The sequence below is a fragment of the Tubulanus polymorphus genome, chromosome 1 (genome assembly GCF_964204645.1).
Source record: "Tubulanus polymorphus chromosome 1, tnTubPoly1.2, whole genome shotgun sequence".
In the NCBI taxonomy this organism is placed as follows: Eukaryota; Metazoa; Nemertea; class Palaeonemertea; order Tubulaniformes; family Tubulanidae; genus Tubulanus; species Tubulanus polymorphus.
The window spans coordinates 26020497-26036674 of NC_134025.1; the positions used below are offsets into that span (position 1 = coordinate 26020497).

At 34.5% G+C, this 16178-nt stretch overlaps 2 protein-coding genes across 4 annotated transcripts; one reads left to right on the forward strand and one right to left on the reverse strand.

The window, feature by feature from the left end:
* Window positions 1-10: 10 nt before the first annotated feature.
* LOC141900416 (protein phosphatase 1A-like) lies at window positions 11-7107 on the forward strand. Of its 2 annotated transcripts, none has more exons than XM_074787317.1 (7): window positions 11-44; window positions 1290-2151; window positions 2267-2384; window positions 2513-2621; window positions 2725-2788; window positions 3409-3450; window positions 3547-7107. In XM_074787317.1, exons 2-6 carry the CDS (start codon window positions 1315-1317, stop codon window positions 3439-3441), a joined length of 1161 nt encoding a protein of 386 aa, XP_074643418.1. In that variant the 5' UTR covers window positions 11-44; window positions 1290-1314; the 3' UTR covers window positions 3442-3450; window positions 3547-7107. The 2 variants fall into 2 exon arrangements, with proteins under 2 accessions (XP_074643418.1, XP_074643410.1); XM_074787309.1 differs by lacking the exon at window positions 11-44 and adding an exon at window positions 54-202.
* A 218-nt stretch (window positions 7108-7325) lies between these two features.
* On the reverse strand, window positions 7326-14727 carry LOC141913330 (solute carrier family 15 member 2-like). 2 transcript variants are annotated; one of them, XM_074804838.1, is made up of 24 exons: window positions 14407-14727; window positions 13984-14071; window positions 13314-13450; window positions 13114-13198; window positions 12887-13028; window positions 12708-12785; window positions 12529-12631; window positions 12353-12443; window positions 12197-12274; window positions 12010-12092; window positions 11852-11929; window positions 11659-11748; window positions 11537-11581; window positions 11385-11417; window positions 11164-11249; window positions 10979-11060; window positions 10758-10883; window positions 10505-10672; window positions 10379-10425; window positions 10176-10301; window positions 9967-10078; window positions 9747-9878; window positions 9212-9319; window positions 7326-8706 (listed from the first exon to the last, which is right to left on the reverse strand). In XM_074804838.1, exons 2-24 carry the CDS (start codon window positions 14048-14050, stop codon window positions 8476-8478), a joined length of 2328 nt encoding a protein of 775 aa, XP_074660939.1. In that variant the 5' UTR covers window positions 14051-14071; window positions 14407-14727; the 3' UTR covers window positions 7326-8475. The 2 variants fall into 2 exon arrangements, with proteins under 2 accessions (XP_074660939.1, XP_074660946.1); XM_074804845.1 differs by lacking the exon at window positions 9212-9319 and adding an exon at window positions 9380-9484.
* Window positions 14728-16178: the final 1451 nt, after the last annotated feature.

Genomic DNA, 16178 nt, shown 5'->3' on the forward strand with positions numbered 1-16178 from the left:
ATCACATCCGGGTAATTTCAGCGGGCATGCCCAGTACTGTACGTGTATGTATTATACGGTGGTGGATGATTGAATGTAACTAACTCTGAAGTAGAACCACTGCTGTTGTGTTGTTGTTGGAATGTTTTCGGACGGGTGTAACTGTAGTCGTTATTCTAAGCCGAAATTAGGAGCATGAAGTGAAAGTTTGTCACTTTTTAAGGTCTGACTCGTCACACTCATCAACCACAGACAGTCTCACGTCAACAGTAGGCCCTAAATCATTTTAATAGGACCGGCGCAACATGCATGCAATGACTAGGCCGAATTTTGAAATACCAGTATTTATTTAAACAAACCTACTTAAGGGCACCGGTATTTTGAGGTTAGAACTAAAAGCTGACTTAATCATGTTATAGTTCAAATATTGAGTTCTTATTTTTCATCATGAGCAACCTATCAAATTAGGCCCATTTTTAGTAGTGTTCATAATTATTAGCGTGACGCTTCTGATCAACTGATGTGAGTCTGTCATCTTTTTTCAAAGTGGAACGTAACCCATCAAGCGCCAAGCATCGATCTTACAACTTAGACCTAATATTTAATTTCATCCAGTTGATGGATGCCATATGGAATATCTGAGTTAGTTTGTTTAGCGGTCAGAGAATCGTTTCAGTCACTTAAACAAACGTAGTTTTTGGAGCAATAGCATAGGCCTACTTATGCAATTGGTCAAAGCCTTCTTTTAAGGCAGATTCAGATCGATTCTTGAATACTAGATAAGTCATGCAGCTGGAGCTTTTGTAATTATGATTTCCGTTTCCTGTTAGTGTTAGTACAAGAATTTCTATTCCCGAACAGAAATCTACCTCTAGTTGTTCGTTAATGATATATCTACAATACCAGGGCATGTCCAGGATTTTCAGCGGGGGGTCTTCCACCTGTGTAAAACTGGCCAAAGACCCAAACCAGAAAAGAAAATTGTGAATGCCGCAAGTCACCTAAAAATCTGGTTGGCTCTGGTAGGGGAAGTCTCTTGAAACAGGCGCCTGGTGTGGTTACATAAGGGCTATCATTGATTTAGTAACTCGTAAACAACTTATCTGACGTTGGTCTAGAAGACCAAATGCGTGCAATTGCCCTAGGCTTAGGGGCAAATTTATAATCCGGGTATGGAAAAAGTATGGAAAATGATATTGGCTAACCCGTGGGAACCCTGAACCATGACAGTTGTCCGAGGATATATGCAAAATTTGTCCACTTTCTCGGCACTTATAGACCCTTACTGATAAATGAATTCTTTTATTCAGGATAGCACAGTACTAAGTAATAAAAATGGGAGCATTCTTAGACAAGCCTAAGACTGATAAAACTAACCAGCGCGGTGAAGGAAATGGATTACGTTATGGCCTTAGCAGTATGCAGGGATGGAGAGTTGAGATGGAGGATGCGCATTGTGCTGTTACGCAATTGCCGGCAAGATTAAAAGATTGGTCGTTTTTCGCCGTATTTGATGGGCATGCAGGTGCTAAGGTTTCGTTTTACTGTGCCGAACAACTGCTGGAGCACATTCTAACTAATGATGATTTTCGTAGTTCTCTACTCGACGCTCAACCCAGTCTGGAGAAAATCAAAAACGGCATACGCACCGGTTTCTTAGATTTGGATCGAAAAATGCGCGATATACCCGAAATTTCGAGCGGTGAAGATAAGAGTGGTTCAACTGCTGTTGGACTATTGATTTCGCCGCAGCAATTATTTTTTGCGAATTGCGGTGATTCGCGCGGCATTTTGATCCGCGACGGGAAAGTGGTTTATTCGACTAAAGACCATAAACCGAGCAATCCGGTGGAGAAAGAACGAATTCTTAACGCTGGCGGAAGCGTTATGATCCAACGAGTCAATGGATCGTTAGCCGTGTCGAGGGCGTTGGGCGACTATGAATACAAAGGCGTCATGGAGAAAGGTCAATGCGAACAAATGGTGTCCCCAGAACCGGAAATAGCAGTGTTAGATCGACAGCCAACTGATGAAATCTGTGTTTTAGCCTGTGATGGAATCTGGGATGTCCTTTCGAATGAAGAACTCTGTGACTATGTTCGCAATCGAATGCAGCTCACTGACAGTTTAGAGGATATATGCAATCAAGTAGTTGATACCTGTCTATATAAGGTAAGCGTCAGTGCCAAAGAAATACTGTGAAAATCAATTTTGGTTGAAAGAATTTTTTCTTGAATAATGGTTTGGTTGCAAAATGTGTAAATGCTGGAATTATTGGTTATTTCAGGGAAGTAAAGACAACATGAGCATCGTGCTCATAGCCTTTGAAGGTGCTCCAAGACTTTGTCCCGAAGCGGTAAAACAGGAAGAAGAATTAAACCAAAGGATAGGAAACAAAGTAAAAGGTAATCATTGCGTGATAGATGACCACTTTCATTTGTTCCTTATACCTGTAAGCCTGCATTGATTGATATTGGTTTTGAGATTCTTAAAAATTATGTGCATCGCTCATTTTGTTGTTATTATATTGTAGAAATCATGGAAACTTGTGACCCATATCCTCGCAATGTTTCGACGTTGATGCATGAATTGTCCCAAGTTGGTATAGAAGGTTTACCTCCCGGAGGAGGTTTACATGCGAAGTGAGTACGAGAAAATGTGATAAGTCTAATCTTGTGAAAGGATCTGTGATGTTTATGACATTGATGCAGGGAGAAAACTTGATTGAAAACTTTTCTTTTTCAGACACAATACAATTGAGGAATTTTACCATAAATATCGTCCCATTACAGATAAAGACTCTGAATCGGTGAGAACTTCTTGAAAAGCCCATCTGGCCATCAAACATTTCAATTCACAACTAAAACTAATAATCTTCATTTTGCATACATAAAGGGTGGCCACTGACCTCAAAAACCTGGAAAACTCAGGGAATCAGAAAATAATCTTGGATAATTCTATTGAAAAATGAATTGTTACATTTAAAAATGTAGAAGTTTATCACTCGGGGGATTTGTAAATGGGGTGGAAAGTAGCAACCCTGGTTAACATTATTGATGAAAATCATAAGTTCATATCAAGATTATTCATAAATAGTTCTGTGTTTAAAGCCGGCTAGTAAGGAAGCTCAGGTATTCACATTAAGGTCATCTTTGTTCTTGGCAAATTGTTAGGTGACATCTAGCTTCCTTTCACCCAGACGGTTGATTGAAGGTGTCGGTCACTCCTCAGTAGATTTGAATCAATTGCATTGATTGTATGTGATGTGGTAGTTTCTGGCTGTATGTATGTATATTAGTAGGACATGAACTGTGTTTTCTACAGGACTTTGCACTCGATTCGGCCAACATTTCAGTAGTGTTAACGCGCATATATGATAATGCTTCTTACCTGCGGGTATATTTTATCACATTTGTGTTTTCGTTTCAGACCGAACAAGAGAAGTTTTGGGATGGTCCTTAACATTAATAGGTAAAAATCACTATTGTTTAGTAATCACCCTGGAATTCTTTGATGACTGATTGTTAGAATTAGACATATAAATGTGTTTCTTTGATTTCTTTTTAGATTCAATGATTAAGTGCCAATTGATAAGTTATTCACCTAAATGCGGTTCAAATGTCATCAATGATTCCGAACACGCTGACCATCATCATCAAGGAGCTACGTGGAAATCATACGAACAGTTGACTTAAATAACGTTGTAATGACACGATTATGAAAAGTGCATGATTTTTTGAATTGATTAATCATGAGGATAAGATTGACGACATTATTTCACTATTGAACACAATACACCATCAATGAGGGTTTGCTTTCGTGAAGAATGAAACACCATTCGATTTCAAGCTCAGTAAGCGAGCTCTGGTTAACGTATACTTCAGGTCTGTCAATTCAGGATCAAAGACGATCAGTCTTCCAGTGTAACTGATCAGGTGAAGCTTACTGACATCCAACTGAGATGGGATGTAGTATAACAGTTATCTGCATTGTCAATTGCGCCCATGCATTCAGTACCCCTGGAAAACCATCGCCACGCAACAACTGTGCTGAAATAGTAAATGTATATACCGGGGTACGGTAGGATCCCGTGTAAATTTAGTGTGTGATAGCGAAACAAGCTCGTTCGTTCATTGCGTGGTGGTGCATGAGATTCGTTTCCATCAAAGTCTTTAGTGAACACTATTAACTGTTCACTATGATATATCTCGTAGTTCCAACGTGAGGACATTAGTCACTACGAGATATCTCATATAGGCAGATATGGAAGAATCGTCATGGCGTTTTAAAGCATTAGGTTATCAGCAATTCCCCCAGCTTCTTGTATCATCGACCTAACTCATGGAATCATGACGCGTTTTTGTCAAAAATAAAGGTGCAACTCATCCACTGGCTATGTATAGGTGTTTATACTGTGTAAATAAGGTATACATTAATCATATATATTATAAATAATTATTATATGTAGTTCTTATATGAAATTTGGTATGATAACGAAGTCATCTTAAAACAAAATTGTTCCTTGGTAAATTGATGCGTGTCTGAACAGATAACATCCGGTATAGAATTTGTTGAATTAAGGTTGGGTCTGTTTATCCGATCAGGTAAATTTGCCCGGGTGACAAAAAATCAAAATATTTGATAATTATTTTTGATGAGAATGTGATACAGGTTTTGATAAAACAGTTGTCTTACCAACAAGATAGTTCCTTTCCTGTTTTGCCTCTAAACAGTCTTATGTTATTGTGATTTCATATTAATAATTCAACATTTCAGTTGGTAATCAATTATATTCCCTATAGTGTATTGCTGTCTATTCCGTAATTGGTCTTTTAAGTTTCGATATTTGATTAAGTCATAAAAAGTTTTACAGACATTTATCGAAATCACAGGATATGAAAACGTGAAGATTTTTTTGGAAACTGCTGAGATTTTCTATTTTGCTTCTATCAATCACTCTGTTCAGTCGCTGAGTCACTTAATGTCTTGTCAGAATTCTCGATCTTTGACAATTTTCCTTGGGATTGGCAGTATGTAGCTTGTGAATTGGCAGCCCACTACTAGCCAATATAACTGACTTAGCAAGAGTTAGTTCGGGTTTTTCTTCCGCTGCAATATTCTAAGTTTTAACGCACATTCGTCGAAATAGAAATATGTAGATATAGTTTTCAACGTTTGAAGAATAGTCTGAACAAACTTCAAACCATCCCAAAAACTACTCCCTGGATGTTCAAATCCAACACTTTAATTGGCATCACTTCTAAGAGTCTTTTCAAGCTTTACTAATTTTGTCCTATGTATAACTGGTCTAAAGGTTTAGCCAAATTTGTTTTGACGCAAATCTTGATTCTGTAACTGGGTTAATAGTATCAAAATTAGGTAATTATGGTATTGTTGTATGCTCGCCTAATGCAGCCGAAGATTGCATAGCAGATGCTCCATAGAAATATTCACACCATTCACTTAAACCGGTAAGCTTATAAACGAAGATGCATCGCTTTATGTGTGCTAAAATTTGAAATGAACCATCAACCAAAAGTTGTTTGAAACTGTGATATATTGCGCACTCGGAAATCTATAACAGTATTATTCAACGGTGAATAAATGTTTGTTCAGACAAAAGGAAACCTCATGTCGTGCATTCGTTTCACTATCAAAGAAAAAGAGCAGTACAGAAGCATATTTCAGAGATATTGATCACCCGAACATCAGTTTCCGTAACTTACCGACACGATATTTTGTATTCATTCAATTTAGTCTTGATATATTTGTTATGCTGTATTCAAGAACCTCCAATGCCCAATTTTCCTGAAGCCATAATGGATGTGAATTGTTAAATTATTGAGAAAACATTGTCATAAGTAAATTATTCTGTTTAGTGAGACCGGGTCCAGACTTTTCTACTATTGATACTGACTGAATATTTGGCATAGCCAGGAAGGGTACATACAGATAAAATTCATCTGATATACTGGTATATGTAATGTAAACCAATAACAATGGTTCCAAGATATATTTGATTTAAATTTGGGAATGTATTAACCTATGATCTATAGTCTAGGACCCGGTGTCCTGACAGTAGTCAAATAATATGTTATTTTATCTAGCATACTCCTGATATTGATAGCTTATCGTGCATTCTTTAATCAAGACTGTGCTTTTAGTTATAAAATATCACCCTTCAGTTTAGTCTCTTGTACGAAGCTATTGCCATTTCAGTGCACCTAGTACCTCTTCAGCTGGATTTTCAACAAAAACAAGTGACTTGAGTGAGAACCAAGCTTTTGAGGTCAAACTTACTGAACTATTGTATGATATGTTAGGCAATGTCAAAGAGCCGTATTTTTCAATAATTACATGTATAATGTTTCTATCAATCAGGGGTTACTTAATAAAAGTATTTGAAACTTTATTTGAATTTCATTGCAGTTGTCTTAATGATTTATGGATATCAGATTGATTTCATAGCTGAGAAAATCTGTGTTAAACATCAGTTTGCTGTTCATTTTAAACTAAGCATGAAGTATATTGAAATCAAGATCTTGAGACGTCAAAAGATGAATACGGGATTAAATCATGAATTGTTGAATAAAAATAGTCTTCAATACCGTAGATCATGGCTGTAGCATAATTTTCTCAGTCATTCTTTAAATGAACTAGCTCCTGTTAAATATTGTTATGAGCTGCATGTATTTTCAACCTCAGGTTATGTACATGATATTTTTAAGGGCAGGTCTCTAATCCTCTCTCTTGATCAAAGATTAGTTGGTGTGACATAATTCTAATTCCAGAGTTAGATCTCAATTTGAGGTTTGATATTTTTCAACTATCGGCAGCAGCAAAATCTTAATCATTTGCCATTGTGTTAAGTTGATTGACATTGATGTATTGTTTTATGCTTCGAGCATAACTGTGAAGCTTCGAGGAAGGATTAAGGGAGTGCCCTTGAAATAAAGCCTGGATTTACATGATCCAAGCTATGTTGATCTTAAAAAAGAATGTTGATAAAGAATTGCTCTGTAAATTCATGTATTTTATATTTGGCTTTATTTTTCAGATACGAGGGGCATTGAAATGATATTAAATCTTGTGTGAGATGGTTCTGTTAAACTAGTTAAGATAAATAAAATTGACAGTTTCATTGAAATAGCTTTTAGCTTAGCTTGTTTTACACATATGTCAGGACTTAATGACACCGCCTCTTGAGGAAAGATTTTCTAAGAACGTACTCTCCTAGTACAGCCCCCACGACCACATTTCTTTACCAGTACTGCAATGGGCTATCGTTCATCTTTTGAGCATCTTAGTTAAGGACTATAGCTGAATAAATGCAAAACAAGGGCTTCTTAAGGAGAATGGATGGAATAATGCTCGTAGTCCAGAGTTATCGTTCATGGAAACCCCTAACCAGATAGTGTTTCTGGATGGGAGATACACCTAATATGGTACATTCGAAATTGGCTACTACTGTGTCTTGTATTTAATCATCATCTTAATCATGATACAAGAGTCCATGTTATGACAAAGAAATTTCATACAACATACCTCATTTATTTGATTTAAAATAAAGATTTACAACATGATCTTCCAAAAATCGATATACATAAACTTCTAATAATATAATAATAGATATATTGACTATACATATGGGATATACAAGAAATTCGCTTTTAATACCTAAAATATCCTTAAATTTCGATGAACCATGCTTAGAAATAAAGAAAGTGCAAGTTGGAGACAGCACGACTAGACCATACACCTACCACCAAACACTAGATTTTGATTATGCTAAAACTCCATTGATAAGTACATGAATTACGTTGTATCACAGTTATAGACATGATGTAGTAGCGCTTACCAACTCTCTCATTCATAGAAAATAACCGGTAAGGCACATTGTGGATGAAGAAAACATAATATATTGGGGATACTGAAAATAATGGTAATTGGTACGATAAATATACTCTTTATATACAGTGATCAACAACTCAAAATTCATTTCCTATAATTATACAAATACAAATATTTAATTATACTAAAAGTAAAATAATACCTGAATCAATAATGCTAGTGGTTGGTCTGATTACATTAGATAAGAAATGTCAATTTTCAATTGAAGAAAGTATCATATCAAAAATTATATAGAATTTCACAGTACAAATATTTGAATTTTTGTTTTATACACGATATCGAAAATATCCTCTATGAAAAATGCAATTAATTACCCATTACATTTGTCAACACATTTATAACTCTATTTACTAGGGAACGTTAATTCCATAAGATTAACAAAAGATTAACATAGCAGTATACATGTATAATGATTAACTTCATGTGATAATATAGTTGATGCTGGCAATCACTTTTTGACAAAGTTTCTATTGCAGACATTTTATGAAATGATAAGCCAGTAGCATGCAGCACAAAAAACAGATTCTTTTCGAAAAATAAACTAGATCCTGTAGGAAATCAATTCTCGTGTTTGCAGGTGCCATTTCATAGATCAGAGGATTCCATTTCAGAACCACCTACTTCAAAAGAAGGTTTTTCACTCCCATCAAACATAGGATTGTCTTTAGCATGTGGCGTATCATCAGTGTTCTTTAGTTCACTACTCGAATAAGCAGTTGCTCGTCCTGATTTCCGGCGATTGTAGAAAATTGCGAGCACACCAAACATAAGAATATCAACACCCATCAAAACAGCAAACACAAAGAACTGGACAGACTGGAAAAAATATAATTGGTACCAGTAATAACAACTCTTGTCAATATATGCCACATTGTGTGATGAAACTGTCACCTGAATATACACATTGCAGCAAAATGTATTCATGGATAACAGCTGTGTATTTATTTGAGTCACTTCAGCAACTTACCATAGCTGTTAAATATTAATATACTGGTATGCTAAATTTCTGATAAAACATTCTTCAATTATTCAAACATATCTTCAATCAATATGGCTTTTAGAAATAATGGTTGAATCACTACTTACCCTTATATTAACATCAAACTGAACTATCATTTGATTTTCATTAGTGATCATAAATTAAATGTATTGTAATCTATTCCGACAACCAGGACCCATGAGAAGATAAATATGATGACTAAATTCGATAATTGAAATATTTGAATAAATAACAATTACCGTAATCAGTTAAATTGATTAGAACATGCTCCCAAGAGTATATAGGAGGGTGGGGCTGAGTTGATTTTATCTACAATCTTACCGCACTATCAGAAATGGTGACAGTGGATGCAACAATAACAATAAGGTTACCAAAAGCTGTTGTTAACAAGAAGAAAGACTGCACGACCGATTTCATAGATACCGGAGCCTGAAAGTTTACAGAACAAAATTGATGAAAATACAGATAAATAAAGTACGAAATACTTACACCATGGCTCATACTTGTCATTTCAAATAACAATACGATCAAATTGCCGATAGCGATTGTCAATAACCACACAGCCATCAAAACTGATTTCATAGTTTTAGGAGCCTGTCATTGAAAGGAATTGAGAATCGTCAAAAAATCATTGATAAGTGATAAATATGCGATTAATGGATGTGTCATGAGCAAGAAATGAGTGTCTCCATGGCTCAGCTCTGACTGCATGCCTCCATAGGAGGTGTTTCAGAAGGGGTAGTTTGTTTGGTTCTGAGCTTCAATCTTACAATCCTTTTAATACAATCTTATTTGGATGAGAAAGGAATTTCAATCAAATATGGTAAAAGGTGAAAGAAAATGGTACAATAGTTACCTCTGAATATGCAAATGAAAGACCAGTGACCGAAAAGAAGATCTCACCAATTGTAATAATGACATATTGAGGTATCTGCAGTAACATTGAGATCTTGTTTGGATTGACATCAGTAAATGTTGCCAAAGAATTCTGTTTGACATACAAATGACACATTTTAACATTACAATACCACTGGGAACGACATCAATTTTTGAAAGATGTTTTCTAATTCGCTTACAGTTAGAATAATCACAGTATAAACACCGCCCATTCCAAGTTCAGGATCTACAGGAATAGTCCTATTGTTTATTATATGAGTACCATTATACACCGGAACTTTAAACTTGTAGCTAGAAATAGTAAGAATGATGTTGTTGATACATATCAATGATACTATTTAGTGATATAATGACAACTGACTTTCATTGTGTGACATGGATAACTTACATGGGATCAACAGAAATATATTCTGTCGGTACTGACTTTTTTACTCCATGGAAAACATACTTATCACCATAATACATAGTTCTATTAACAGTATCTGGGATTGAATCATCAATCATATAGACAACTCTGAAATTAATATTTGATGACATTTAATTTTGTCACCTCATTCTAAACTATTCAACTCATCAAACTTTAAATCTTACCTTACTCTTGCTAATCCTTTGTGTGGCTTTGTTAATTCATCATGCAACTAAAAAACAATGTACCAATGAAATCTCAATTTTCTTCTAGCTTTTCAACCCCAAGGTATCATACTTAAAAAGACCTACTGTTTGAATAACAATGTTTCCAGCAGTAGGTTCTGACACCATCAATGTTGTTTCATTATTTCCTAAATGAACTACTTGATTTTTCTTTGATATATCAACACCATTTGGGCAGTGAAGAGTAATGTTCAATGACACATCACCAGATGTGGTCAGTATAGATGGAGTATCCTGAAAATATTGAATAGAATAGAATTTTTAGTCTAGATTCTACAGATGTAGAAAAACATTACATGTTACCAGTAGGCCTACTTACAGTTAGAGGCGGTACAGGGTTTTCAGATATGTAGAATGGGCTTCTAATATCCATAGTGCAGTTTTGTACAACATTTGAAAACTTAACACGACTTTCACCCATTTGAAGCTGTGGTACTATTGTTTTCTAGAAATATACATTGATGAAATGTTCATGCAAAAACATACTAAACTTGGACGGCAGAAGATTCGCAAAAAATTGTTCCGAAAAACACAACTTACATCAATACTAATTTGGACAAATCCTGCCATTACAAACGCTAAAGCTGCCAGTGCCATGCCAAGTACCATTTTCAGTAACGGTCTATAATAGAGGTAGATTTATATCACCAACAAATTCAATCTTGATTTTAAATTGCTGTTCATATTTATTACTGAAGACAAATCTAAATGAATTCTATACATACCTATTCATTTTACACTTAGTCATAAGAGGATAAAGACAACTTTCAAATATCGGAATGAATATGATGATGAGTATAGTGTTGATTGCCTAAAAATCAAACAAAATCATAATATTTGGTAAATGAAATCAAGAACTTCTCTATTTGATTGAAATTTCTATATGTACTACTATTGGTTTTCATTTCTGGATACAGCAATAAACATAGTTATGCAAATGCCCCACCTGTATTTGATCTGGTTTGAGAACCATAAATCCCTGAAAAAATATATTGAAAGCTTACAGATGGGGGAACCTGTGTTTGAAAAGGCAGATGCAAGTAAAAAACATCTAAATTTCTAAGGATAATTTCAATCTATTCCTGATTATATACATACCAAATCGCCATCCATTTGTTCAGCTTGGAGAGTCCAGGTGGATCCCTATAAAATAAGAAAAATTTCAATCAATAAACTTCACTCCATGCTGTAAGCGCTTTTTACTATTTCATCATCCCTACCTGTTGATCATAGAGAGCCCAAAATACTGGTAGAGGAAGGAATATCAACAGTACCCATAACACGGCCTTTACATCTTCAATGAATGTTTTCTAAAATTGAAAATGTTTCAAAGCTATAGAATTTCATCCACATTGCCTAACAAATTATTCGTATTGCCTTATGCCTACTCAACACAATAATCTTATAGCCTACCTCATACATATCATCTGCATAATCCAAGACAGAATCTCTTTTGATAGTAGACATCGTAAACTTATTAGTAATACCTCTCTGTAGGAGAAAAACATAACTAATTCAAAATAGGATAGTACTTAATAATAGTTAGGTTCTATTTCATTATAAAAACATACATAAATACACATGAAGAATCTTCCTACAATGTTTCCACTAGGTGGTGTTATTTTGTATGCATTCTTACCACTGACAAAGAAGACTAAAAGACAAAGCAAAATATTTTGTTATACGAAGAACTTGCCTCTATTCTTCTACCAGATAAATTTCTATTTGAATGATTGATATGAAATGAAATAAACATACTTATTGCAATAATCATAAGCAATGCAGGAACTCCAAATGCAAGTGGGTAGCAATCTCCACCAAAACACTGTACATCCTCTGTAAAAATATTTGAAGTTTTATGCAAATGAAATTGGATCTGTGTATTTGAGAAAGTACAATTTCATTTTGACTAACCTCTGAAAATAGGAGTCAAAAAGGTTGAAATCAGTGACCCAGCATTTATTGCCAGATAGAAAATGGAAAAGAACTGAGCTAGAAGTCGCTCCTAAAATAAAAAGAATAGATACGATATAGTACAAATAGATAACTTTGAGATATGATGAGAATATTGTATACACGAATGTCCAGACCTGACTAGGTTCAAATTGGTCACCACCAAAGGCAGATACGCAGGGTTTGATACCACCAGTTCCAATAGCTATCAAGAGAAGAGCCACCATCGGTCCGGGTACTCTGAAAAAGCCAAATCAATGTCATAGATAGGTTCCATTTGCAATTTTGGAATAGTTTCTATCTCAACTTCACTCACCTATTTTCTAATGGAAATGCTGTGAATGACATGATCACATTACCAACAGCATAAACGATAGACAGATAGGTGATTGTCCTAAAATGGCACGTCAAAAATCATAAATTATCTCAATCAGCATTGGTTTACCGGTAATTTGATTTCCTGCCACTTTTCTTTAAAAGACTGCATTAACTTACTTGAATTTACCGATCCATCCATCAGCTATACAAGCCCCGATAATAGGGGTAAAATAGCAAAGCATATTGAAAGCATGGAAAATTTCAGTAGCTGCGTGAGCCCCAAATTGCAGGTGATTCTTCAAGTATAAGGTCAGTACAGCTAAAACAACACAGAATGACGAGGATAGAGATTTCAACTGATATAAGCACTGTAAATGCTATTGGTGACATGACTTTCTACTTACTTCTCATTCCATAGAAGGAAAACCTCTCACAAAACTCTGTCATGAGAATTAAGAACACCGGTTTTGGATAATCTCGACATGATTCCTAAAATTGCAAAATGTAAATCACTGGAGTAAGATTCTAGTATTTTGTTTGTTGAAAGAACTGCAACTGTTCAACAGAAATTGATAAATATATATCTATAATATATAATTTCTACCGAAAGTTCTTGGCAACAATTTTTCTTTTCCTTGATTTCATCATCAGGGTCTCTGGCCACATCAAGATCGCAAAGATGGTCTTTTGACATCGCACTAGATGTGTTTCCAGTTTTGCCACTTTCAAGTAATCTAGTGCCTACAAACAACATTGAATATGTCAAAAGCATTATAGCTATATATTTCTGCACAAGGGCAACAATTACTCCAATACTTTCTATATACAATGTATGTATGTGTTTTTGCAAAAAAAAAACCCATTTTGATATCTGATGAATTGATGTATGTTGTTAAGGTAAAGAAAAGTCACACTCTTGAATTCATATGATATGAATAAGACAAAATCAGTTATAATTAGATCAATGTTTAAAGTCAATGTCCAGAAAATCTAAGCATACCAGCATTTGAGTAAGTTGGCCAAAACTCTTTCTAAAAATAGGCGAATATCCAAACCGGGATGTGGATGAAAATTTGAATCAAAATTAGAAAATTCCAGGACATATTCAGGGTAATTCTTTATTCAAAAAGAAGGGGCCTAGATCCCATGTGGATCTACCACCATCAAAAGCCTGAGATATGATAAAGAATATACATATTTAGTAGAAATTGACAAAATAAAATAGAAATGTTAGCAACAACACGATAAAAAGTAAGTTGATACATTAAGTCTACCTTCATCAATAGGCTTGCCATTGCTGCCAGTTGATGATGCACTATCACTATCATGATTCTCCATCATCAATCTTCAGTTCATCTCCATCTAATTAAAAACGATGATTTCATTATTTAGGGTTTAAAGGATCAGAGTTATATATAGGCTTATATATGCAATATGTTCCAAATAATCAAAAACTTTCAAATTAGGTTAATGCTCAATCCAGACACATGTCAACATACGTTTTATTCACATATGTGTTAATAGTGCCTCAAAAACATAAGCCTAACATTATGCGTTTTTATCATCACATTTTCTATATCCTTTTCTTGTGTGAAATATTGAAAAGAATTTATTCAAAATGCCTGATATAGTACATGAATATGATGTGTTTGTATGAAAGTTAATAAACTTTGTGTACCAAATGACAGTTCACATACCCAAATCAGAACGCCGAATACTGCTAACAAGACTAATGAAATGGAAAGTTTATGGTAAAATTCCGAAGATGAACGTATAAGAAATCCTTAGATCCTAAATCCTTTGAATGAATATTGTGTCACTTAAGAAAAAGAATCATTAAATGTTTTTAACATAAACCAATGGAATCCTTAAAACTAGCTGAAGGCCACTATATGAGCCACACTCATCTAAATATTCATCCTACATAGTGGATAACAGAATCTACATTGCGTTTTCAAACTGTCCATGTAGGTGAAAAAATAGTCCATATGGCATTAATGGAAATCCTTGCCGGCTGGTTTTATATGCACGAATGCTGTTCACTGTGAGCAATGATATGGTGGCGACGCAAAACAATGATTAACCCACTGTGACCTGTTCTTGCAGAATGCACAGCATATTAAATTGTAATGAAAATGACCTTTATCTGCAATGCTGACAAAAATATAAGTGATTAACGCACTTTTTGTTACTTTAAATACCATGCCCTAAAATATAATCATTGTTATTGCGTGTTATTGCCCTATACATATCAAAATTTATCAAATGACCTGGCAAAAGAAAATATTAATTAGAAAATAGTTAATCAATGTGTCTTGTTTGACACCTTTGTAAAGAATCAGATAGATTTTCATGATAAGCCTCATAGATAACTACTACTAGAAATAAGAAAAGACCACAAATGGTTAAAATGCAATTATCTTGCCATGTGATAGAATCACACAGAATTGTTGAATAATGAATGATAAGCAAGTTGACCATCGCTCTATGACAAGAATAATCATTACAGGTGCTTACCTTAGGTTTATCAGTACATCAACAGCTTTACTGCACAGACCAATTCTACTACCTGCAATGACAAAATAGATGACTTCATGCATCACAACGATCCTTAGACAAATAGAATCGATAATGGAACAGTTTGAATATTTAAGAGTGTAAATCTAACCTAACATGTACTTAGAATCATGGAGCAGAAGTCTCAAACCTAACCCTAATCTTATTCCTCAGCAAGGATATTTACCAGAGAATTGAATGCCATACCATAATGGCATGAAAAATTTGATAAATTGGAAAAATTTAGGTATGTTTGTCTTTAATAAACTTTTATGACCAAATTGAATTTAATAACATTATGTAGGAGTGTGTGTATATCAATTGGATTATTATCAATATTGAGATTTTTATTCAGATCACATTAATATTAAGCTTCTATGGCAGATTCTGACTTACCCAATGTTACTACGATATCATTCCATTAACAGAAAGGTAAATATTGATGTAGGATCATATTTAGGCTGTGATCATTGCTGTGTTAATTACACTATCAATCACATCAAGAAGTCAATTTACTCCATTTCCCCACCCCCTTCCGCTAGGTTTCTAGTTTCATTTTACTTACAAAGTGTTTTGTTGCATAAAATACAAACAATTGAAAGACGGAAGTAGATATTAAAATCTGGAAACAGAATCATTGAGATGCATCACAATAAAGGTGAATTAAATCGCCACTTACTGTACTGGTATCGAATTAGAAATTTCAGCTAGGAACCAGTAAACTGCTTTACGTTTATGATAATATTCAATTGACTATCTCAATCAGAAGATAGTTGGACATTACTAAATGCTGTTTTTAGGTTATGACCCTTTATAAATAGAGTTTCGTATTGACATATTAGACTCTGATAAGTGATAATCTAGGATATAGGTACAAAAGGTTTTAAAAATGTATCGGAAAGGTATAAAAATA

What these genes read in the sequence shown, in the direction of transcription:
- LOC141913330 (XM_074804838.1), bottom strand. Translation starts at nt 14,050, where the DNA reads ATGATGGAGAATCATGATAGTGATAGTGCATCATCAACTGGCAGCAAT. An exon ending in GGATGGATCGGTAAATTCAA is followed by an intron (nt 12,786 to 12,886) that starts GTAAGTTAATGC and finishes GTGCCATTTTAG; the next exon opens with GACAATCACCTATCTGTCTA. An exon ending in AACAAATGGATGGCGATTTG is followed by an intron (nt 11,418 to 11,536) that starts GTATGTATATAA and finishes ATATTTTTTCAG; the next exon opens with GGATTTATGGTTCTCAAACC.
- LOC141900416 (XM_074787317.1), top strand. Translation starts at nt 1,315, where the DNA reads ATGGGAGCATTCTTAGACAAGCCTAAGACTGATAAAACTAACCAGCGC. An exon ending in TTGATACCTGTCTATATAAG is followed by an intron (nt 2,152 to 2,266) that starts GTAAGCGTCAGT and finishes TGGTTATTTCAG; the next exon opens with GGAAGTAAAGACAACATGAG. An exon ending in GGAGGAGGTTTACATGCGAA is followed by an intron (nt 2,622 to 2,724) that starts GTGAGTACGAGA and finishes TTTCTTTTTCAG; the next exon opens with ACACAATACAATTGAGGAAT.